A 26,325-nucleotide genomic window follows, 5' to 3' on the forward strand; every position below is an offset into this window, starting at 1 on the left:
TTTATGTCATATATTATAACAGTAAATAACATGAAGATATAGAATATTGCTGTACGAAAGATTTTCCATCCATGAATAAATTTATAGATACATTATACAGAAAAACCTATATATATATATATATATACACACACACACACACTATACATATAAAATATAAATAGTGTATTAATGAATGTTATCTTGTATTCATCATGTATAGCAAATACAATCGCATGGATTTTTCCACTTACTATCAATGCAAAAATACAAATAGTCTCTATTTACCATTTCAAGTTGAATGAACTAACTGACATTGTAAAAAAGGAATCTATACTGTTTTCAAAATCTTTATAATCAATAGAACATTAGACAATAATGCATCTTAAAAATTGCATGAAGAGTACTGTTTGAGAGTTGTGACTTCAGCTTCTAAATCTCTAAATTACTCTAAGTATGACATGCTTCTCATCCTATATTTTGACAAAAGCATCTCCAATTATTAAAGCAAATTGTCTCAATACAGAAGGACTACATGCAAAGAAATCGGCTCTGCTCATGAAACCCTAGACTCCTAAAATACATATATACAACCCATACATGATAATTTTAGAAGTCAAACAAATCAGGTTGTTATGACTGTGCCAGAAAAATCTCCAAAGCTATGTAACATTCATATCATGTCAATATATTTGATTTATTCAAATAACATGCAACATATAAAACGGTACATCTAAAGTTTTGGGTCATGCAATGCACTTCAACACCTTGATAATGACTTCAAATTTATCAGCAAAATGTTGTAAATCATCTATGCAATGATAATTCAATCATTCAAAAGCTTTGCTCAACTTGAAATTTTAAAAAATGAATTCCAGAGGAACAGCTAAATCTACTGTGGGTGAGCAACAGTTTACAAAGAACTGATGCAAATGTCTGTATGTATTACCCCAATAGAAAGGAATGGAAATCAAATGAGAATTTTAAAGTAAAAAAATGATTGAACAAAGAATCAAACAGCATTACTTAATTCTTCAAAATTGAAAAATTCATAGGGATTTTTGTCTAAAATCTACACTTATTACCATAATTATTGATGTATGAAATTAATGTACCACACTTTTTCTGTAAGCAAATCACTCTAGTTACAAACTACAGTTGCATAAGCATTGGGCTAAACTCAATTAAATTTCTTTAAGCCAATATCATGAAATGGTAACCAGCGGACCAGATCAGTGCTTATGATGTTTTATTTATTCATTGTAATACATATGCTCAACTTTATCATACAGTGTTCATACCATACTGAACTGATAACATGTTTATATCTATTACTTACCTCTACACAGAAGTGCACTTTACAAAATCACGAAGATCATTTCTGTGTCATAGTAAGGTGTCCTTAACAATGTGCAAAAATACAATTAACTCATAAACGTAAATTTTTGGCAGCAATTTATGGCACTATTCAAAAAAGACATGCACTTGTATCCAGAAAGTTAATATCCTCTTGAGGGTTACAAATATTCCTCATAAATTAAAATGAATGAAATAATGGGTATAATTACTTTGTAGTTAAGTTTTAGAATTCCAGTGCAAAATAAGGTGCTCAACTTAATATTCGCAGAACCTGAGTTTTGTTAAGATCTAAGCCTAACAAATAATAAAGCATAGTTAAAATGTTGTATCTATTCTGATGTTAGTGTCAGGAATAAAGCAATTAATCAACAGCACAGAACTGCTTTCATGAAAGCATGAATAACTCACAGGTTGAATCTCTTCGCAAAGCTTAGTACATTCACTGGAAGTGATGAAGCCTCGAGCGAGCAGCTTCTGAATCACCTGTCAAGGGAAGATATTTATATTCAATTTTTTCCTATCCGAAATGAGTAGTTGCAAGTATACATAGTTCCATTAATTTACAAGGCAGTCTTCACAGAAAAAAGAAATTGGAATTCTTATAATAAGCATTAAGACTATTTCTCCTTAACTTGTACATATATCCCATTCAACTTCACTCAATACTTATTACAATGGTGTAATATTGCAATGCTGTGATACAATAAAAAAAAATAACCAAGCAATACACAAATGTCAGGTTCCAATTTTTCTTCCTAATGAAAAGAGAGAGGTCACAGTTCCAGCATAAAAAATGATTTCTTACAAGTAAAACATAAATACACTTTAGTTCAAATTTTCATAGGCCTAGACATCATTACCATTTTAATGAATAAATACAAGACTCGAAAACAACTTAAGCGAACATGAAAGTAGGATAGCAGACTTAGATTACTCAAGTCACCTAAGTCACCAGGCAAGCAAAGAGGGACTTTGGGGATGATGAGTTATTGGCCACTTTCACCCAAAAGAACCCATCAGACATTAACAAAGCATGCCTATATGAACAATGCCATGCTCTGTTAGGTCCAGGGGACAACAGCAGAATGTGACAAATTACAGTATAAGTGGTTTTGTATTCAATGCCTAATTGCAAATGTAGGCCTAACTAAGACCCACATGAAAACATATATGAATGAAATAAAGCAACAGAAAAGATGAAAGGGTTATACAGCATCTGGAGTAGATGCTCTGAGGAAGTAAGGGATGTTGGAAAGAGAATTAAAGGACAGTAAAAATGAAGATCAAAATCTAGGGATTGTTTAGAATGCAAGAGAGAAGGTAAGGAAAACTTACTACAAGTCAGGAGGATTTAAACACAATGAAAAAGATTGAAGGAAACTCCAAAAACATCAAGAACCTGCAAAATTGGTTGTGGATAGTATACAAAGCATGAGACAGATTAAAATAATGTACAAAAACACTGGAAGATGAGCTAAAAATATGAAAAAAGGAGTGCAGTTCCTATAGAGATTAGAAGGTATATGCGAAACAGCTGATAAAAGTCATTGTGTAACCCGTAGAGTAATAAAGAAAATTTAAAAACTTCAAAGCATAAACCTGTCGCTGAAATTGTAGGTAAAAAATCAGAAAGAAATAAGTATAAAAGACCCCAGTTAATAAAAAAAAAAAACCTGCAGATAAGAACGGACAAGGAGTAAACAACATATTCAAAGCATAAGGTAAAGACATGAATGAGCTTGGCACTCCTAGTAAGTCACATTAAAGACCGTAGAATACTGTCACTACATAAAAAATTCAGTAAATTAGAACTTGGAAAGTGGATAGAAACATTCATAACTATGAATGAAAATAAATTACAGCATTTAAAAAAAGGAAATAACTATAACAAAGAAGAAAATAAGGCAGTCCCTGGTTATTGGTGATCTGGTTTTATGGCCCTTGTCTTCCAACAATAAGTGGATTTTAGGCACCAATATGCACCAATCCCCTCTTAACAGCGGCGCCAGATAACCAGGGATCAGCGCTATTATCACCGATTTTCAGTTATCGTCATGCTGCCAGGGACAGAACCCCTGCCAATAACTGGGGAATGCCTAAGTATATTCCAATGTGGTGGATTGAAAGAAAGGTCTACAATTGATCATCTGCTAAGCCTAAGTGCCCAAACATATGCACATATGGTTTGGAGATGCATATAAATGCTTTGATAGTCCCAGCTAAAGAAACTGTGACAATAAATGGCAGGGGGTAAAAATTTGTGATGAATAAAATGGCAAGGAAGTAATAAACATTAAGTAAAATAGTGACACTGTAATTTCCCGGTAGTAGTTGTACATAGGCATGAGATTGTAAGGCTACATTAGTGAACTGTATATCAACAAAAAATTAAGTACTGCTTACAGGAAAGGGTAAAGGTCTTTGAATAGAAACATAAATAGAAACAAACGTCCAAATTACAGTACAGTGAAACCCCCGTATTCAAGCACTCCAGATTCGTGAACTCGGATATTCGCAGATTTCTCTCTGAACATATACCTCCATTCCTCGCAGAAAATTTGCCAATTCGCTGTGTTTTTCTACAAGAAATATCCACAAATTCCTGTTTTATTAATCAATTTCATCATAAAAGCACTTTTTGTGATAAAACTATTAAAAAAACCAGGTATAAACATTTTTAGTAGGTTTCTTGAGTTTTAACTAACAAAATAAGCAGTTTTTAACATTTTTCTAGGGGTTTCAACTATTCGCGGATTCTAGCTATTCGTGGAGGGTCTGGTACACATCCCCGCGAATACAGGGGGGACAATGTACTAGTGATAAAGATAAAAGACATAACTACTTAATGTGACATTTGTTTAAGTCTTATAAATTAAAGAAATATTGAATATCAAGTGAAATCACTGTCAGACAAAAGAAGGGACAATAAACTGAAAATAAAAAGCTTGAAAATCTGTATGAGTTACATAGCTCCATATCTAACTAGCAGTGTAAGGTGACTGCAATTGTTTGTGGAGTCACAGTAAGTCACAGGAGACAACTCAGTTCATTGTTTGCTTCTGCACGCACACATGAATAGCTGTCAAGAATTGTTTTGAATTGTTTTATCCCTAAATTTTCCTAAATTACATATTCAATTCTTTCTTATGATCAATTATCATAATCTTGTGATATTTTGACAATAAGGCAATCTAATATCTAATGATAACTACTTTCCTTTGGTTGCTACTATTGAGGGAATGGAAAATGGATATGGCAGAGATGAGGATGTTGAGATGGATGTGTGGAGTTACAAGAACAGATAGGATCAGAAATAAATTTAATTCAGGAACAGTTATGTTAGGGGAAGTATCAAAGAAGGCCCAAGAAAGAAGACTATACGCACAGTGCTTTGGTAACACTATGCAGAGAAGGAGGTCGTGTGCAAATGATCTATAAGCATGGAGGTGGATGGTAGAAGGCGAAGGCCAAAGTTCAGATGGGAGGATAGAATTACAGGTGAAAGATTTAAGAAGTCAGGAAATAAGAGAAGAGTGAAAACAACTGTTTGAGTGCCACCTTACTCTTCACACAGCTTCACCACAAGACAAGGTTTTGCAGTAAAGCCTTCACTTCTTCAAGGCAGTCTCTCAAGAGGGTGGTAGGGAGGAAACAACTAGGATTATCTCAGAGAGAGAGAGAGAGAGAGAGAGAGAGAGAGAGAGAGAGAGAGAGAGAGAGAGAGAGAGAGAGATGAGAGTGATATGCTAAAAGGATTTAGCATAAAACCAAAAGATACAAAGTAGTGAAATCGAGAGTTGCAACAAAAAACTAAGATTCCTCCTAACTCTACTTTTTTCTCTTCCAAAATGAATGGATTAGACTTCAAAAGAGAGCAGCAACATGATAACACAAGTATACTACCTCAAAAGGTTTAGCCAGTCTCACTGAGACCACAACAGTGCTAAGCCCCGCCCAGTCTTCTGTCCATCCCCCTTTAAAATTAAAAAATACTTCCTGGCGGAACATGTTTGCCTGACCAAGGGAAGGCTTTTCTAACTGGCAAGCAGTGGATGACTGGCATACAAATGAGCATGCATCTGTTATAATTACAACAACAATGAACCACCAGCACAAAGATTACTAAGGTAGATTCTTGAAAGCTGGCTGGCAAAAATTCCAGTTAGAGTGATAGTGAAGGAGATGCATGAGCGCTTAAAAAAACTTATGATACTGTGCTGTCAACCTTTTGAATGAAACTCTTCTTATACTGCTGGCATAAATTCCATCCCCAAGTCCAAAGATATAATCTAATAATGTTCAACTCCTTGGTGTCCATCAGAACTGTAAGTATTACATATATCAACAATAATGTTGACCAGATGTCAAAAAAACCACAAGGAGGAAAATATAATCACATACAAGAAATGCAGAGCCGTTTTGTTGGACAGCAAAAGCTGCTAGATGAAACCCCTGGTCATCTTTACCACATGAAATGGCTGCTTGCGCTACTATAAATGTGTAGAATGATGTACAGCTGACTGTCTCCTACACAAACATCTGAGAAGTGTAGGTCAATCTTCTGGGTTAGGGGTGGAGGTGACCAAAAGGGAAGTGGTAGCTGGCGCATCTCTTGATCTGCTGGTGCAACATGCTTCCTTGGCAGATAGCTTTCTCTGACAGACACCGAACTGAAAAAAGGTGGTCCAAGTGCCGGCTACTTTGTTAACAAGGGTACAAGCAGAAAACTGGGAAATGAAAAACAGAGCCCCTCTATCATCATCTATGGTAAGTAGGGTAAATGGAAGTCAAGTCAGGCTTGTAAAGCACATACAACCACTCTACAGGCAGTCACCGGTTATCGACGAGGTTCCGTTCCTGAGGGGGTGCTGACAAGTGAAAACCGTTATTAACTGGAACTCTAAGATTTATGATGCCATAATGGGGCTTCTGGTGCCGATAACTGGAACTCGGCCTGTTATGGCGCCATAAACTGCCGATTTTATGGTGCTAGATGAACGCCATAAAACCAGATCGCCGACAACCGGGGACTGCCTATATTTCTTTTTCTTAACTGGTGAATGAGCTGAGGCTTAAAAACTTATAGTTTAAGTCTTCCTGGGCCTCTGCAAGGCTCATAAGGCAGGTGCTGATCTCCTGTTTCTTAGGCCAACAGCCTGTGGGGTTCAAGTCGGGATGCTTAAGGCACGTAGCCAGTGTGTTGCTAGGTGTACTGTTCAACTTCCCAACCCGAGGACTGGTACCTATTCTCCTGCTAACCCTCCTAAGGTTTCAGACTGCTAGGTTGGTGGGCACCAGGTTTTTGCAATGGCATAATCCCCAAGCCATCAGTAAGTGGCTGGATTTGAACCCAGGTCCTCTTGACAGGTAGGTGAGAACCTTACCACTGCACCACCATACCTTCACAAATGTTAGATAAGACTCACAGAAATGAATTACATCTAAAAGTAAGACAAAAAAAAAAAAAAAAAAAAAAAAAATGCTGACATACACTCAAGTTAAAGAACCTTTCGCACAGCATGTGACGTGAGGTAATCCAGACAATAGATTCTAGTGAAATTTTAATCAAGATGAGCCCTTCAATCACTATTTTGGTGCTCAGGTTTCTTACTTTTCTTAGAGTTCTAATGGACAAATTTTTTTTTCTAATTTAAGATATTTTGTTTATATTTTGTAAGTTATTGTTTTCCTTTTATTTTTTTACAATGTATGTTGTCTTTTTTTGTCCTTTGTTTGAAACATTATATTCATGTTTGAGGTCCCTCATCTTCTACCTCCCTTATTAATGGAAAATGCAAATTGACTGATCAGTGAAGTTTCCTAATGTCTCTTGTCAATCCTTTTTCTTTCTACTGCACAGGAACTTCCCTGCCCCTTCTATACAGGTATTTTTTTTACAGTGTAGCCACTATTCATCCTAAAAGGAGTTACATTCTTAAGGTGCTCCCATGTTTCCATAATACAGACCAAACAATCTCAAGGAATTCTCTTATATTTGGTCTCCGCCAGAATATTGCTTGTTGGCACAGTGATAGAATATAAAGGACTCAGGAGGAGGGTTCTACCTGTCCCCTGCAACTGCCTCAGTTTTCCCTTCATCCTAGTTGCACAAATGTGACAATAGCCATCTTCCTCATTATACTGTGGTCTGTTTAGGCGTTCAATATAATCCCAAGGATTTGCTCCAGGAATAGTTTAACTGTGCACTTGCCACCATCCAAACACCACTCAAGCTAAGTACATAGTTTAGAGAGAGAGAGAGAGAGAGAGAGAGAGAGAGAGAGAGAGAGAGAGAGAGAGAGAGAGAGAGAGAGAGAGAGAGAGAGAGAGAGAGAGAGAGAGAAATATTGTGATGATGATGATGAACTAGCTGTGCAGTTCCGATGAATGGCAATGAAGATGACTGCACAGCTAAGCTGAGGAGTTACATCTCCTCTGAGGGCGCCTCTTCACCTTCAGGAGGCACTTCAGGAGGCACTTATTCAGGCAATTTAAGAGGCACTACTTCTGGTGATTTGAGAGGCACTTCTTCAGGGGTTTCGGGAGGCTTTGGAAGGTCCTTCTTCATACGTGACGAACATTGTGATTGGCAGCTACTGTCGCTGATTCTTCTGGTGGTGAGTTGATTACAGAGCTCCAATGCCATATCAAGGTTATTTGAAAACTTTAAGGAGCTTTCCATTAAGGACCCCAAGTTGAAACAAACTCCTGGGTATCCTTTATCATTCTCCTAATTTGGGACAGGGGTTCCAAAGTCAAGCCCTCCTCCTGCTCCTGCTCCTCTCCTGAACCTGGAATGTCTTCTTCTTTGCTGGCAGACTTCGTCAGCTTCCAAATCTTGGTCTGTCGGGGGTCAGAGTGGGTATCAGTGAGGGTGCCGACTGTTGAATGTTGAATTTCCTAAGGAGAGAAGCCTGTATAATTATGCATACAATCCAGCCACAACATACTCCAGCGTGTGTTCAGGTTGTGGCTCTTCATCCTCCTCCTCCTCACCCTTGTCTTCTTCTTCTTCCAGCACAGGCTCGTCAAAGCCCAAGAATTCTAATTCCCCATCTTCATTGCCTTCCTGTGCCTCTACATCGCCACCTTCTTGTTTCTCTATGTCGTCGCCTTCCACAGTTGATAGCTGCTGATAGAGTTACTGTGCTCTCTTGTGAATGATAGAGTCAATGGATACGTTCATCTTCCGGCAGTCCTTGATCCAATACGCCAGTGCAGATTCCTTCTGTATGATTGTTTTATCTGGCACTGTTGATGCTGTTTTTGCTATATCAAAGTAGCTCATGCTTACACTTTCTTATTTCACCTTCTTTTATCTTAATGTATCTCACCATGCTCTTTTTCACATTAAAATGGAGGCCAACCACGGCGATACTTTTGCCCTCCTTGAACATATTGAGAACTTTTACCTTCTTGTCAAACTTCATGAGCGGCTTCTTTCTTTTAGGCACTTTGCCAGAAGCCTTAAAAGGAGCAGGGTACTTTTTAGGAGCCATTTTTGGCACGATTCACACGGATATAAGATGTAAAACACAGATTTGCGATTACATTCACATACTGTATCAGTAACTTTCTACACAGTGAGGCTGGTCTGGGAGAGATGTGCAGTACCCACAATTCCACCATCTTCATGAGATGAGACTCAGGTTTCAACCAATCAACGCCTAGTTACAGCCAATGAGCACCAAGGAAAATGAATGCTGCTCCTGGATTGGATGCTTTGCAGATGACAGCTAATAGTGTGTCAAGTATCATTCCGTTTGGGTACTGCTTTAAGAGGGCATCACAGCACATAAGAACTCTTTATCTTTGGAAAGTTTGCTTGGGTGAAGTATCTTTTAAGAAAAATTACAGTGGGGCCCCCATATTCGCGTTCTCCTGATTTGCAAACACATTCGCTGATTTCTCTCTGGACCATATCTGCCCATTATTCGCAGAGAATTTGCCTATTTGCGGTATTTTTCTAGGAGAAACATCCACAAATTCCTGTTTTTTTCAATTCATCATAAAATGCACTTTTTGTGGTAAAATTATTTTAAAAAAATTAGGTATAAAAATTTGTAGCGGGGTTTTCTTGAGTTTTAACTAACAAAATAGGGCATTTTCATAGGGGTTCCAACTATTTGCGGATTCTAACTATTTGTGGGGAGGGGGCCTGGTACACATTCCCCACGAATACGGGGGGACCACTGTATGTTATTGAAATTTTGCTGTTTAAATTATCTTATTACAGAACAGTTATATTTGAAAATTAGTAAATATTTTTTCATCATAAAAATGTATTTAGTGACGAAATATACTTAGTACGTACATGTTAAAACACTAAGTACACCGGAGATGAAAACATGTACCCTACTATTCCCATTGTCTTATGTATTTTAGATATGCTCGGCTTACTTATCCTAAAACACTTTATGTATGTATGTATAATATTTAAAAATCATCTTCAAACAAAACATTTCATAAAATGTACAGTATGCATAGAATATTAATGTACTACGTATACATATGCACAATTTATACCCAACTAACCCAATAAATTTCAATTTTCTCTTGTATGTGCGTGTTTTGCATGTATGATGTACTACACTACTACTGATTAAGAACATTCTTTGAAGTCATCCATTAAAATGTCCTTTAAACGTTCTGCTTCTCCTAAGCCCTCTGGCAAAGAGCCATACAGTTAATGACAAATGAGGAGAAAATAGACATGACTTATGTTAAGAGAAGGCAAACGTCATTGAGAAGTAGAACGAGTACGAACAGGGTAAAATACTTGGAGGGGTCATTCTTGAAGAAAAACTTGCCACCCTCGCCACCCTCTTTACTATCCCACCAATGGCCCAGGATTTTGAAGAATTTTTTGGTCTATACAAACTGGTCAGGAAAGTCAAACAGATACAGACAATGGTAAAGGCATGGGATAAGAATGAAGAAAGGGCCACAAATTTTATCTATACTGTTAATGATCTTATGAAACCCTATCATTCTATGATTGTGAAAATGTGCAAGCACCTTAACATGATGCAGCCTCCTGAAACCCCTGACGAAGCGCCTCCTGAAGAGGGTGAAGAGGCACCCTCAGAGGAGATGTAACTCCTCTACAGACTTTGCTGTGCAGTCTATCTTCATCATCATTAATTGGACTGCACACAATACATCATCATCATTTATAATCAACATTCATCGCCAGTGAGTACCTATATGATTTAATACTATGTATTACTATAATATTTAATGTCACATATTATGTACATAAATATGAAAACACAGAATACTACTGCTTTACGAAAAAATTCATATCTGTGAATTGTGGGGACCCGTGAATACTTTTATAGATATGTTCCACACAAAAACCTGCGAATGAGCAAGTCCTCCCACAAATAAGTTTTTAGATAGGTTCCACAGAAATATCCGCAATAGGTGAGTTCGCAAATCTTGAGAACGCGAATAAAGGGGGTTTACTGTAGTCTACTACTCTAGTTACTGGTTGAGCTTGCCACGTTTTGTAATTATTTACCTCTCCCGTCTCTTTCTTTCTTTTTTATTTCCTTTAAATATGGGAGGGAATTTTACTCAACAGATGAAAGGGGGCATGGAGGGAAGGACCAACTTATAAGAGGGGGTGTGGTAATAAAAAGTTTAAGAACCAGTGCTCTAATAAACAAACAGCTCTCTACATGGGCTGGGACTTATTTTACTATTCCTCATTATGACATCCGAAAGGCGAGATCATCGTTAATTTTCTTCAGAACTGTTTCCTTCGAAAAAGTATGAGTGTTTGGGTTGGTTATTAGAGGCAGTATTTCTGAGGTGGGAAAGGCACAGTAATCACACAGCCAGATCTGACCTACGAGTCCTCAACTCCCTAATGGAAAAATGATAATCCCCTCCCCCTTCCTCCTCCCCTCCCCTCCTCCTTTCCCATCCTTCTTTCCTCTCCCTCCTCCCTTCCCTTTTCCATTTTCCATGTTTTATTATGAAATGAAATGTGTTGAGATCGAGTACTATTAACAATATGTTTACAGACTTGTAAAGACATAATTGTTTATAAAAGCAATGGACAGGTTTTCAAATAAAATTATAACTTCCTTGACCTTTAGAATGTACAATTTTTGAAATAAAATTATAACTTCCTTGACCTTTAGAATTTATGAAGTGTTTAGTTAATCTCATGTGGTAACTATGAACCACCTGCATTCTGTTTAGGGGCTGAAGACTGTTTCACAGGATCCCGAAGTCTTTAAGAATTTAAGAAGATGATATAATCCATTTGGCATTTCTCTGGGAATGCTTCAGAAGCTGAATACCGCTTCAAAGGTTCCTGGAGTTGTGAAGATGACTTTCGAGAGTAATATTTTAATAACTGTCCAGAAATGTTTAATGTTTCGAAATGGACTTGGTTGGTAATTCTAGAACAACAGCAGGCATTACTGGTGATGGTCCAAAACAGCCAATGCCATCAGCATTGATTCAAAACCCATCAACAGCTGTTCATGCACCTACACAAAGATATGGTCAGTTATTTGAATATGACCTGAAGGTATGGTTTGGTTTGAACATGGGTATGGAATGGATATGAGTATGGTTATGCTTATCGGTATGGGTAGGGATATGGGTAGTACGTATAGGTACGGTACAGATATGGATATGGGTATGGTACAGGTATGAATATAAGTATGATACAGACATGGGTATGGGTATGGTACGGATATGCAAGCAATAGGAAGCATCTGCTATAATGGATTCACAGCACCCGTGCATCTGGTGTCCAACCCTGTCCCTAACGATGCTCCTGATTGGTTGTTGATAAGCCAATCACAGGACTGGAAACTCGTCAGTCTCTCTCGAAACTTCACATAGTAGGATCTACGTTCTGACCTCTCCTGACGGATATGTCTTTCAAAAGTTCTAACTTCCTTTACACCTCAGTTTTACCTCAAGAAAAGTAGAGTTTCCCAATTTCATCACTAAACATCAAGCCAATGATTTAATGATTACATATAATGATATAAGAATTATGAAAAAATATACAATAGTATATACGTATAGAGTAGTATACAGTAGAGACCCGGTCCTCGATTGTACTAAACTCAAAAAAGTAATCGGATTTCAACACGAAATTTTGAGTAAATTTATCATCTGAGCTCAAACATAAAAAAGGAATCCAACCCAATGAATCATATGATTTTTGTAAACAAAAATGGTTTGGCTAGTCGCCGCTAGTAGGCATTGTTCCCATACCCATTTGGTGATGAAACCAGTAATATTGAAAATTATTATGAAAGAGGCATTTGTGTGACAACCTTAAAATCCTGCTGAGATTTTTAATGATAGGCTAACCCTTGGAGTGTCATTGTTGTCAATAGTAAACTACCGTCACAACTCAATCACCAGCGATACCACTTTTGACACTAAACAAAACAACTGTAATTACAGCATTACCATGGATAATTACCATAATTAAACATTAGAATGAGCAGCTCTCACTTTGTTACAGGTGTACATAAAATCTCTATCTGTAATTCTAAAAACTGAAAAACTCTATGAACCTAAATATTTCCTGGAGAAAATGATCATTTGAAAAAGTTAAACGTATATTAAAGAATATAAGCACTGTCATCATACGTCATTTGCACTTGATATTGTTTACATTTTCAAAATCCCAGCAGATTGAGTACATTGCCATTACTTGGCTGGTGGAAGACTTGCTCCCGATGGTGCAGATTATGTTGGATAATCTGGAGGAATGGCAGTCAAGCAAGGAACTTAGGCCAATCGCCAACCATTAATGGTACCAGTCAGAACATTGACAGAGCTGGGATATAAGCATGGAACAAAAGCACATGGAACGACTCTATACTACATGGAGCAGGCAGCTGGCAACAGGATGTGTGTTGGGGGTGTGGGGAAGAGGCCACTTTGGATCAGTGGCCTTAGTGCAATAATTGGTATTAGCTGTACAACTGAGTGGGCCACACTGACAGGGAGAGAAGACCCTTGGCACAGGGAGTGGGGCCCCAGGCTACTGCCCCCCCCCCCAACTGACAAATAATGGTTATGGCAAGAGGGGAACAAGAAATGGCCGTGAGAGGGGAGCAGCACAGTTCCCCAAGGAGTAGAAAATCCTCTACCCTATCTAGCACCCCTACCCAGGAGCTGGGTGCAAAGGGTGAGGCAGCTGTGCAGATGCTTGCCTCCCCTCAGCTCTGTGGGAGGAACCTGAACACCCATCCTATATGGGCGGGAAACTGCGAAAGAAGGGCCCTGCTGGATATGGGGATCAAAAAGAAGCAGGTGACCAGACCAGTAAAACAGATAGGAGGGACATTAACATTAGACCTGTCAAACTGTAAGTGATTTGAAGTCAGATCGATCATAGAGTATGACTTTTATGTGGTACCTTCGACAGGGGTAGAAGGGACCCAATTTATCTTGGGGATTGTTTTCACACAGAGAAATGACATAACGATATGTGGTTCAAATGGGAAAGGATTGGAGGGAGAGAGGCAGGTGAGCGTTGGTGTCTCTGTATGAGGTAAGGGAGATGCCAAGGGGGTTACCAACTATCCCAGAGATGGAGAAACATTTCTTCTAGTGTGTTAACCTCCATAACTGTTGTTCTTACCCAAAGTATAAGTGATGGATGTTGGTAATAATTAAAGGGTGGTACTATTGGACAACGGGTCAGTGTGCGACCTTAATCTATGTGAGAGTCAAAGTTTCTCACCCACTCAAGACCTTGGGTAACTAGCTTCAAGGTCTCAGTGAGGGGTGTATTACTTATAAGGAGGCTAGTGAGGAGATTGTAAGAGGTTATCAAGATGTGATTGCAATTGGAGAAGAATCCCCAGGCAGAAGTAACAAAGTCCCTTTTTGCATTGAAGTCAGGGACCAACCCCCTATAGGAGCAAAACAATATAGTGTCAGTCCATTACCAGAAAGAATTAAAGAAGGACCTTAATAACTTAAGGGATCAGGGGATAATCCAAGAAAGTGAATCTCCCCGGGCCTCTCCAATCATGATGGTTAAGAAGAAGGATGGCTCTCTTAAGTTGTGTGTTGTCTTAACTGCTATCACAAAAAACAATGCATTCCCATTGGCCTCTGTCAAAGAATTGTTAATTAAGGTTAGAAATAGCAAATTCTTCAGCGCCTTATATCTTAAAATAGGATACCCTCAAATTCCCATAAAAGAGTAGTGAGGAGAAAACTACCTTTGTAGCGAATGACCAGTTATTTCAATACATTAATTATCTCCATTTTGGAGTAAGAATGTTCCCACTCATTTTTCAAGTCATGATGTCAGTATACTTGCCTCATTGTTTGATGATACAGTTGACCCCCCTTATTTGCCATTTGGCAACCGTGGATTTCTCAGCAACACATTTTTTCAATAAATCACGGAAAATTCAGTGATTCGCAGACTTCTTCATAGAAAAAATTTACTGATTACTGTATTTTAATGCTATTTTTGTAACCAAAATATATTTTTTTCACGAATAGTGTATTTAGTCACAAAAACAACATAAAAATAGGCAGTTTTAATCATTTTCAGATGGGCATTTGGTGTTCCAGCTATTAAAATACATAGTTCAAAGCATTTCTAGAGGGATTCCAATATATTGTGGATTTTTGGTAATCGCGGGGAGTTGTGGTACATAACTCTACGAATACAGGGGGTCCACTTGTTGCATGTGTCACTTCATGACACTTGCATTTTTGCCTTAATTCAATTTTTCCAACTGATAGGATTGGGAAGGGAAGGAGCATCACTGAGGTGAGAGACTGAGAATGGGAGGAGTTCCTGGGTGTGGAAGGGTTAGGGTCAGGTCAAAATTCAATGACCTGTGATGGGATCAACTGAAGCGGAGGTGTCAATGAAAGTATCACTTTCCTGGGGAAATTTATACAATAGCTGGAGGAGAGGTAGTCCTGTTCCTTTCCCATGAATGTTGTGACTGAATGCAGGTGGCAAGCTAGTTTAGGTGGTGTAAAGCGCTAATGACAGCTGGATGTCCTTATGTGGAATTGGACAGGGAATTAAACATTAGGCTTAAGAGACGGACATTGCCGGGAATTGTGTCAAAGACTCGTTAAGGGCATTGCAGTTGTTCTCAAATGGGTGACGCGGTCTTTGCTGCTGCTAATCCTAGAATTCTTTGGGAGTTCTATAGATGTTGGGCTATTGTATTCACTGTCTTGAAAGGAATTTTTAACCATCTGAACCCTTTAGGCTACCTGTACTAGCCCACCCACTTTTTACAGACTCACTCTTTGGGCAAGTTGTACTAACCCACTGAAAAGTTTTTGATTATTCGTTGTTTACTTTATAATATTAATTTTTTCCTTTATTTAGATCAGCATAGTAGCATCAGTGGTACCTTGTGATTAATTTCATTCCAATTTAGAATAAATCACCATCCCCATTCCCTTCAAAATCACTCTCCTCCTTTGCCCAAACTCGTCTGCCCAAGAAAATGTATGGGAAAAATACATGTAGAAAATTATCCGTTTATGTGAACATCAAAATTCTTGCCTCAACCGTTATGGTATAATTAATTCTCTTGGTCTGTCAATCATTTTATATCATAAAAATACTTCCATTCAGTATACAAAGATTGTAATATTTATCTCTGAAGAGTTTCACAGTGTGGCAGTAGCTGCGCTGAAAAGAAAAACTAGTGGCCTCTGTTTTTACCGCATGACAAACTCCTCCCATCTCTCTCTCTCTCTCTCTCTCTCTCTCTCTCTCTCTCTCTCTCTCTCTCTCTCTCTCTCTCTCGTACACACGCACATTCATTGCAAGTAACAGCATTCTTTCAATGACCAAACAAAGGGTACTTTAAGAGAAACAAAGCAAGCTGTGCTTATTTTGACACTAAGCTGCTTTATGTTGACATTAAGGGGCTGGGTGTGTCTAAGCTTTCTTTGACATGAGATGAATTGGACTAATTTTCCCTGGCACTCTTCTGTGCCACTCCTATTTGGAGGTGGAAAATAGCTCCGAGCAAATCACCTGAGTTCATGCACTGAAAACAACCCACATTTTTTGCTTTCTTTTACTTTACAAAACGTATCAGTCAAGCACAACTGGGAACTACTATCACAAATATTTCATAATTAAGATGTTATGCTAACACAATTTTTCCTTGTACTGTAATCTCAAATTATCTATCCGTGATAAAAAAAGCCACTAACTATGATTAGTTTCATTAACAAAATTGTCTAATTACATATTGCTAATTATCATTTTGTTGGCCAGGAAAAAACAGCACAGTTTTTATGTCACCTTGTGAGAGACCCATCAGCTCCCAATTTTAACATTTATAAGCCTACCCACTAAAATTTTTTGGAACTAAAACTTTTCCCTGGTTCTTAAAACTATATTCTTAACTTTCCTCTGACATATTGACCGAAAAATGTACAGAAAAACAAAGAATTTGGAACAAACAACTGGGATGTCTGTCTTGCAGATCAGATCAAGAAGTAAAGAGGAAAGTGGCTAACCTGAATGCTGTTGCCACGTCTATGCGAGAAGGAGGAAGGGAAAACTGAGGCTTTCACTGCAGGCAAGAAAAAGAGCTCTCTTGCCTTGATTCCTTTATAGACTATCATTATGCAGACAAGCACTATTCTGGCCAAGACCAACTATTGAAGAAAGTTTTGCGACTAGTACATAGTTAGTTTGTCTCATGGAGCCCTGGGGGGGTGCCATGAAAATAACTCTCTTGAGGACAAACAAACAGTATGCTATAAAAAAAATTAGCATAAAAGTTAGAGAATCAGTGCTCTTAAGGAAAGAACATAAGGAAGGAAGCCAAAACAATAATCCTTAAAAATGCATTCTTCAACACAAAATTCACCATTATCTTTGACTATCATTCTACAGATACGGTAAAACTATCCTAAAGATAACAAACTGACCTCTTTCTTGATGGGTTCCTCAATAGAGTCATCACAACAGATGTCACGGATCTTATCCATTAAATCTTGTTCACTGCTGGAGTTTTTATACATTGTGTAAAGTTGATCAAGATCATCATCACTGAAAAATAAAAATTCATAAATAGCAAACATTCATCCTACATTCTGTGTACTGTTAAAACATTTGTTATAAGACAAGACTACTGAAGAAAGTAAATGTTGAAAAAGAAAGGTGTCTAAGTAAAAACTGCATTCCATGACTGAAAGAAACTGTCTTCTTACAAAACACAACTAAAATTATGAAATTATTTCTAAGCAAAGGAAACCACATTATTTCTGTTTAAACTCTAATCTAACTTGAGGGTTTTCTTTTAATATAAGTTAGATCTTCTTAACAGTACGGTAACTTGGTGCCATTTCCCTTATATCATGGAATAATATACAGCATCTTCTCCAAAGAAAAGGTAAATAAAAAGGAAAACTTATAAAAGTTCTTGGATTACAGCCATGTCAGTCAGTTCTTCAAAATGCAAATGCTAATACTCCAAAAATCTAATACCCTTCCGAACTGGAAAGGTTAGTGAGATTCAGTCATTTTTCAAAGGACAAAAGGCTACTTCACTCTCATCCAAATACAATTTGTGACTGACCATGTCAAGGCTGCTGGAAGTCAGAGATAATATTCCACTAACTTGTCCTCCTTCCAGACATTTCAGTACATTATTTGGTCCATTTCAAGTTGGATGTCCACATCTTAATTACCATCCTACAATCTTTATGAGACAAAACCATTCCAAAGGTAATTTGTTATGCTCTGAGTTTGATTATACCTAGCTATGTCCAACCTTAAAATTGTAACTTCTCAGTGGGGTATCTGTATCCTAATTACCATCCTACACTCCTTATGAGACAAAACAGTTCCAACTTAAGGTAATATACTAGGCTCTAGAGTTTGATGATACCTAGCTAAGTCCAATCTCAAAATCAGAACTTTCAATTATCTATCCTATATCACTGAGTAGGTTGATAATTCAGATAGGATATATTGTCACTTCTTGATATCCTCCCATAAAGAGCTCCTACTTCCATATCTAATACATAGGTAGTAATTTCCTTTCCAAGACGATATTCCAGCTTTAGTAATGCAATGGTTCATGCTTAGCACAAATATTCTAAATTTTAAACAAATGTTGGTTAATAAGATAAAAAAATAATTGCTCCACATCATGATCTCACCCTCCTCTTATTTCACTAGATACAGACATCAGGTAAAGTTTAAACTTTATAATGAATAAGGGCAAATTCGTAGTCATCCTTTTGATAAAATTATGATCTGGATGTATAAATAAAACATCAAAAAAATAGATTCACTTGGAGCAATTTTTTTTTTCAAACTATCTGTTTGGGAGAACCATGAAATGGTATTCTAACTTCTTCAATGCCAATGAGACACTGAATTTCATCTTATCTTATTCTTTAAATGCTACTTAATTAAACCCATAGCAATAGCTATAACCTCTAACTCATCAGTATGCACTTAAGTGACTATGCATTGCTCTTAATTAATTCTTGAACAAATAAAGAAAAAATATCTTCAAACAATTATTTCATAGTAAGTTTTTTTTCACAAAATTAGCCATTCAAACTGACTAGTATTCAAGCAAACCTACAAAGATTTCCAGTTACTGGCACTGATTGGCTCGATTTTACTGTCACTAGCAATTCTTTAATTTACATACATTGGGAGACTAATAATTTTGTGATTATTACTACATATACGAGTTCCTCGTTGGATGAGTGGGTTACGTGCTCACATACCGATTCGGTAGTTAAGAGTTCAATTCTCCGCTCTCCCAATGTGGAATCAGAGGAATTTATTTCTGGCGATTAGAAATTAATTTCTTGATGTAATGTGGTTCGGAATCCACAATAAGCTGTAGGTCCCGTTGCTGGTTAACTAATTGGTTCCTAGCCACATGAAAATATCTAATCCTTCATGCCAGCCCTAGGAGAGCTGTTAACCAGCTCAGTGGTGTGTTTAAACTAAGATATACTTACTACATTTATGACCATATGTATTAGCAATCAGGGAATAGAGAACAAAAATCTAAGACATCTGAGACTTTTAGCTTTGTCATGTAGTAAGCATCTGCAGTTCACAAGATATTACGCAATAACTGCTGTGACATATGTCCTTCAAACATCAGATTTGTAACTAGCTTTCTTGATCATTAACTATAAAGGGAAAACTTACTAACATTTAAAATACTAATGTTAAGAAAGTTAAAGGGAAAAATGACCAACATTTAAAATACTGATGTTGAGAAAAGTTAATTTTGACACATCTATAGAGATACACTAATGTACTGTACTATGTGCAATTAACATGCTTTACCGGTAAACAGAAGACAGATATGAGACTGGATTTGAAAAAAAAACTTAGAAGTTTGAAGTTCATAATAAAAAAAATAAAGTCCAATGAAATTTTCATAAAAAAACCAGAGTCAAATAACTCAGTAATGAATATCAGTATTATCCATACATGCAGACAGATTGAGAGCTGCACATGCAATGATTCTTGCTATCAAATACTTATCTAGTTTTCAATATATAAAAGTTTACTCATCAATTCATCTCATATATGCATACACCAACTTACTCTATACAGTACACTGTAAGGTTACAGTACTATGAAAGTATTATAGGTAATGTATGATTGTAATAAGAACAGGATAAAGAACATAACCTAGCAAAAAAAAACCTGAAAAAATATGAAACTATTATTTTAGTATTAAATACATAAAAACATAAATACAACATTGCGTACAACACTCACGTTAATTCAATGGCAACAGGTTCGGACAATGGTCTTGGGAACATCGAATTCACCCTGCCATCAGGATTCTCAGTTCTAATACGTGTACACTTTCGTAGTATATATTCAATGAGATCAGCCCAATCCTGAAAAAAAATATAACACATAAAAGTCAATAATAATGCAAAAGGATACCAATAAAATTTTAAGGCAAAGTAAAAAAGGGATTTTGATGAATGAAAAATCTATTTCTGGGGGAAGACCTGTGTCACCCAGTGAAATGTTCCTGTAGCACACATTTCTAGGTATAAATAGATGCTAGATATACCAGAGAAAAAGCTAAATGGAATGCTGAAGTTACTACCTCCAGCTCACTCACCCAATAAGGGTGTGGGTATAGACAAGGGCGAGTGGAAGCCACTACCACAGATATTCTGCCAATTAGAAGTCTCCTCTCAAAACCCCTCTCTAGATAGGTGCCGTTACAACGTCAAGATTAAAAACTTTCATTAACCTATAGTATTACAATGTTTATCAGCTTGCTTCAAGTGACAAAGCTTTCACTAACACTGAAGCAATACTGCTTTAAAAAATAATGAAAGCTTGTTAACAAAGGTCTTAAGAGACCGAGATTCAGCAAAAAGATCAACAGATACAAATATGCCCCTATCTGCATATCAAAGAAAGACTGTGTATTAATGAAAATAATCAATGTTTACAAATCGTACAATTTAAAATCCTGTCTCTTGCAGGGGTAGTGCCTGGAAGATTCTTGAGAGAGAGAGAGAGAGAGAGAGAGAGAGAGAGAGAGAGAGAGAGAGAGAGAGAGAGAGAGAGAGAGAGAGAGAGAGAGCATATGAATTAGAACTGATTTACACATGGGACTCAAGGGAAAGGTCTGAAATGTATTAAAAAAACATATCTAAGGTTTCTGAATTTAGTGTGATCTGTGTCGAACATCATCCAGTATATCAACCGAAGGCCTGTGATAGTATAAGTCAGGAAAATGACATATATATATATATATATATATATATATATAGATATATGTATATATATATATATCTATATATTATATAATATATATTATATAATCTATATATATATATATAAAAGGGAAGAAAACTCACTCATCCATTAAGCATTCTATGTATTACAATTTACCATTGTATGTACTTCACTACAGTTGGAGACACTGTGGTACCCTAAGTAATAATGAAATTTTAAAATTCTATTCCCATTAATCATATTTTGCCTAATTTTTGGGCAACAGAGGTTTTCATGTACTCATATTTCTTTCATTGTCACAATTTTTATTTGTCTATAGTAGTAATTTTAACTTATATTTTTATCTAGTTGTATTTCTTATAGCCAGTGTTTTGCTTACCCACTAAGGGGTTACTGTTTACATGCATTGATTGTGAGTTATCTTTAAGCCCTCCCTCATTCTCCACTGAGCATCCATTATCTTCACTCAGCATCAACAAGTTTAGAAATGCCTTTTCATTCCATCAAGAGTGGGCATTTCCAGCACAAATTCCTAGGCACAAAGGAATGTCATAAATAAAGCTTTCTTCCCCCTGTGGCCATGGCTCTCCTGGAGCATGTTGTCATGAGAGCCAGTGGTCTTTATGGTGACAGACTAGAACAGAGTCATGGGTCCTTTGAAGTCCTTTTGGACTACCATCACCACTCTTCTTTGGATTCTCAATCTTGGCCAGAAATGACAAGTCAGGGACAGAGATGCTAGGTGTAAGTATGATGAAACTTTGTCCTCATCTAAGAGAGTCAGGATACCAAGATGGTTTAGGAGACCATCTTTTGGTGTGTTGAGTTACAGCTGCATTAGGACTACTGAATTGAGATGACAGGGGTCAGAGAACATTTGTAAGGGACCTGATAATGAGAAGCCTTGCAGAAGCCAGTCTTTGCAATGCAAAGGTCTAGAGAAGGGAATTAAAAACCTTTGTATCTTAATCATTGCCACATCCATAAAACACTGGCTTCGATAACACAATTGTGTGATGTAACTGTAGTAGCAACAAGGCACTACATGTTTGTTGTCAAACATGTAGTTCAGAAATTGTAAAACTGTTTCAACGATGGCTCAACCAGCTCTCAGCATGAAGGTAATCCAACCACACTGTCCATGTGGACTGGTATTGCTGGATAGATAAAGTCTGCAGTTTTGCACTAGTTACCTAGCAGTGTTAGGTGAAAAATATTCATGGCAGCAGAGGCGTAACTAGCGGGGGGGTGGGGGCAAGGGGGGACACGTGCCCTCGACCTTAGGGAGGCGCCAAAATGACCCTGGGGAACAATTTATGCGGCTGTGAGAAAAAAAGTATTTTGTATCTCCGATTCATACATATGATATATTAATTATATATATTATATAATAATAATATATATAATATTATATATATAGATATATATTAATATATAATATATATAATAATATAATAATATTATAATAATATCCATATAATATAATAATATATAATATATAATATAATAATAATAGGTATATATATATATATATATTATATATATCTATTGCATGATATACTATGCAAAAATAGAAAATATCAGCATATTGAAATAACTGAAATCAGAGAGAGAGAGAGAGAGAGAGAGAGAGAGAGAGAGAGGAGAACGAGAGAGAGAGGAGAGAGAGGAGAGAGAGATAGAGAGAGAGAGAGAGAGAGAATGATGGTCCTTAAAACAATGTAATGTGGAATTTGAATTTTGAAGGATGAGTGCCGGTTGACCAGCCAAATCAAACTCATTTTCTTGAAACCCGATGGAGTGCAAGAGAAGAGGCAGTTAAACCAATTTGTCACCACTTTGATGACTTGGTCATTCTACTGGAAGAAATGTCTACTGATCTGACAGAAAATGTAGATACAAGAAGTGAAGCCAGTCAGCTGTTGCACCGGATTCTTACCTTTCATTTCCTTCCATTACTTTTCTTTTGGAATCTTATATATTATCAAACATAGACCGGATCCATGAATTTTATTATAAAATCCATGTACAACAGCCATGGCCCAGAGAAGAGGGCACGTGGGTGACTTTTCCTCTGTAAGGCAGTAGGAATAACTTTCTTGCCAACTTTTAAAGCAGTTGGAACAATTTCTCTGACCAATTTGAGGTCACTAGGTAAGAGGTTCCATTGAATGTTAGCAGTTTGTTCTAAACCTTTGAAATCTGGAAGAATGGGGGGAAAAGGTAGAATGTCCTCCATTTCTTCCAGTCTTTTAATGAATCTCTTGCTATTGCCCGACCATCCAGGTTTGCCAACACACACACACACACACACAGACACACTCTGGAAAGTTAACAGATCCACTTCTGGATGCCAAAACACATTAACAATTATTTAAAAGGTTGGTTTGTCTAACATCCACTCGGATGAGGCTGCTGTCTGTCTTGACAGGAAGGCTAACCTAGACAATATAACAGCAGTGACATATCAAGAGGTTGGGCTCCATTGCAGCCCCTTTCAGTGTAGCCATGCTGTTCCTCCTATGGATGACACTTGTCAGCTATCCACTTCAAGGGGTTACATTGAGTGACCCCGTGAAGTGGATTGCAAACAAGTGCCACCCCTTGCCTAAGCCATCTGAAAGAGAAACAGCATGACTACATTGAAAGGGTCTGCAAGAGAGCCCAAGCTCTTGATAAGTCAATTGTGTCATATTGTCTAGGACCAACAAAATGTGGGTCCTTCTGGAGGCTTCAATTTTCAGAGACAGGAAGACAACCACCAGCTCCAGGATAATTGATGATACAACTCCCTAAACAGGTGACCATCTTACCTTCCCTGGCTATCCTCCAAATAGTCTCCCAAGGAGGCTTCCATGTGTATTACTACCCACACAGATATTCAAGTTAGTTCATCCAGTTACGTGGAGTTCCCCTCCAAGTTCACGGACTGAATGTTCGTATTTACCTAACTTCACGAGAAACACACAGACTGGGTAAGAAACCTTTGCAGATCCTTCCTTATTCTGGTATGAGTCTGGATAGGAAGATAAGCATATCCAAAGTCAAAGCCACACAATACATCCATTGAGTGTTGTCAAAGTTGACACAAAAACCTCAACACATGATATAGCCTAGCAGCCCAATCCAATATCCCAACCTTGGAGGACATACTACCAGCTACTGGGGTTGATTGAACAATTATGCCTAACTGTAACAGATTCATACCCTCGAGTTACCACGCAACCTTATACTCATGTGAAAAGTTACCTTTGCAAAACAATGCTTAATGCTTCTTATGATAAGAGTACAATATGCAAGGTGTTAATAGACTTCTTGTTAATATAGTTTGTTACTTTACTTGCTCTCTTATTATAAATACAATCTTATTATAATGTATATATCTCCCCTTACTTTCCTTGCTCTCTTATCATATTATTATAAATACAATCTTATTATAATGTACTATATATCTTCCCTTACTTTACTTGCTCTCTTATTACAAATGCAATCTTATTATAATGTATATATCTTCCCTATGTTACTGTTCAAAATCTCAAGAGTATAATCAGATGACTCTTAAGTTGGGAAAGTATTATGAATCCCCTTTGCGTTTGCCATTCATTAGAGTAACAAGGAACTTGCCTTCTCTCTCTTTCTGTGAGTCTCTGATTCACAGTATCCACTCTCTTGTTTTCTTTGCCACTTCTTTACTGCATTTACAGAGAAAATTCCATCATGCCTCTAATCTGCCGAGGTCATAAAAGCAGGCAACAGAAAAGAAACACTCTCACTGAGTCAGTCTCTAGCACTCTGGTCACGCTCTGCCCCCAGGTTCGACTGGGTCCTCCCTCACCTTGTTCATGTGTTGCCTGCCTGGACTACTGAATGAAGTGATGACGTTTCCAACCTCCATTGGCACCTTAGAGAGTGGGATCATACGAGCAATCGCAACGGTACGTGCGAGATTTTCGTGGCAGTCCCTGTACTACTCCTACTTTATTTCTCACTGTTATTTTTCTGTGTCTGTGCTTGTGCGAACGTTCATCATTACCCTTGTCACTTTCCCCCCACCTGTGATCCCTTATTCTATAAGATACTGTGATTTAAGAGTTGTGGTTCCCTTGAATGTGGTGTAATAATGCTTATTGCTTGATTGACCTCCTGATATTAGCAACTGCTAAGAGAATTTACTTAAGGAGATAAAGTTTGTGCTTGTTTTCACATCCTTCCCCCCTCCCCCTACAGTAACGTTTTGAGTAGTAATTCATTTATTCCTTGCCCTCCGAGGAAATTATAAGAATGTAAGATTTACCCTTAAGCAAGTCTAAGTGTTGGCGGCATCACCGCATGTGCCCAACCCTTTGTGTGTGTTGCACGTGTGTTCATAGAACAATCCTGTGTTACAGATACCCAGCCATATCCATCATTGCTGTGTGAGGTGGACCTCTTATTCCTTCCAAGAAGCCCTGGCTTACATTTCGTGCTGCAGTCTCCACACGTGTTCCAGTGCTACAAGCAACTGTTTCCAATACTAAATCGGACCTCGAGGATCATTAGCTGGCGCCCTGCATTGTAGAATATTTGGAAGTATAAATATATCCCCTGTAAATTTGACCCTTAGAGTTTTCCTTGCACTTTTCCCTTGAATTTTGGCCCTCAGCCAACATCTTCTCTATTTACAAATCGAGCTTGAAGGGGGTCCTAACGTAGTCAGAGCAATTGATATCCAGTGAAAAAACCCTTCAAGCCTCCCATTTGTAAAACTGTGCAATTTATGCCTTTTGTCAAATGGTGTAACAAACATCGACATGGGAAATGTAATTTTTATATAAAGTATGCAATTCAGACAAAAAAAAACTGATAAATACTTTTCGCCATAAACTCACTCAATCCACACATGCTTTACACACGTTTAGAAGCACCGTACTAAATGGATAAGGTAAAATATGAGTGGTCTTTCTACCAAGGGTGTTCAAATCACTCGCTTTAAAACACAATTTGCAGCTATGCGAGGCAATTGTGTGTGCTTACCTTCCATATCTTTTCTACCAATCTTTCATATATTTCATATATTAAAATGTGTACACCAACAAACTATAAAGGGATTCTGATAACTTACCACACAAAGCTCAAATCCTTCTTTCCAAATACGCAAAAAGGTCCTCAAAATACATGGCTGGAGAAGGACATTCACATTCCGCAAATCACCAGCAACATGATGCATCATGGTAAATATGCAATCATTCACTGTC

The 26,325-nt window shown here is 37.4% G+C and overlaps 2 protein-coding genes across 2 annotated transcripts in view; one reads left to right on the forward strand and one right to left on the reverse strand.

Annotated features, from left to right (window-relative positions):
- The window catches only part of LOC135227030 (protein timeless-like), a 269,166-nt gene that overhangs the window by 160,765 nt on the left and 82,076 nt on the right, over positions 1-26,325 (forward strand).
- LOC135227029 (protein timeless-like) lies at positions 1,639-26,319 on the reverse strand. Its single transcript, XM_064266816.1, has 4 exons — positions 26,193-26,319; positions 20,105-20,229; positions 17,269-17,389; positions 1,639-1,821 (listed from the first exon to the last, which is right to left on the reverse strand). Exons 1-4 carry the CDS (start codon positions 26,298-26,300, stop codon positions 1,654-1,656), a joined length of 522 nt encoding a protein of 173 aa, XP_064122886.1. The 5' UTR covers positions 26,301-26,319; the 3' UTR covers positions 1,639-1,653.

Source organism: Macrobrachium nipponense, chromosome 15 (genome assembly GCF_015104395.2).
Source record: "Macrobrachium nipponense isolate FS-2020 chromosome 15, ASM1510439v2, whole genome shotgun sequence".
Classification (NCBI taxonomy): Eukaryota; Metazoa; Arthropoda; class Malacostraca; order Decapoda; family Palaemonidae; genus Macrobrachium; species Macrobrachium nipponense.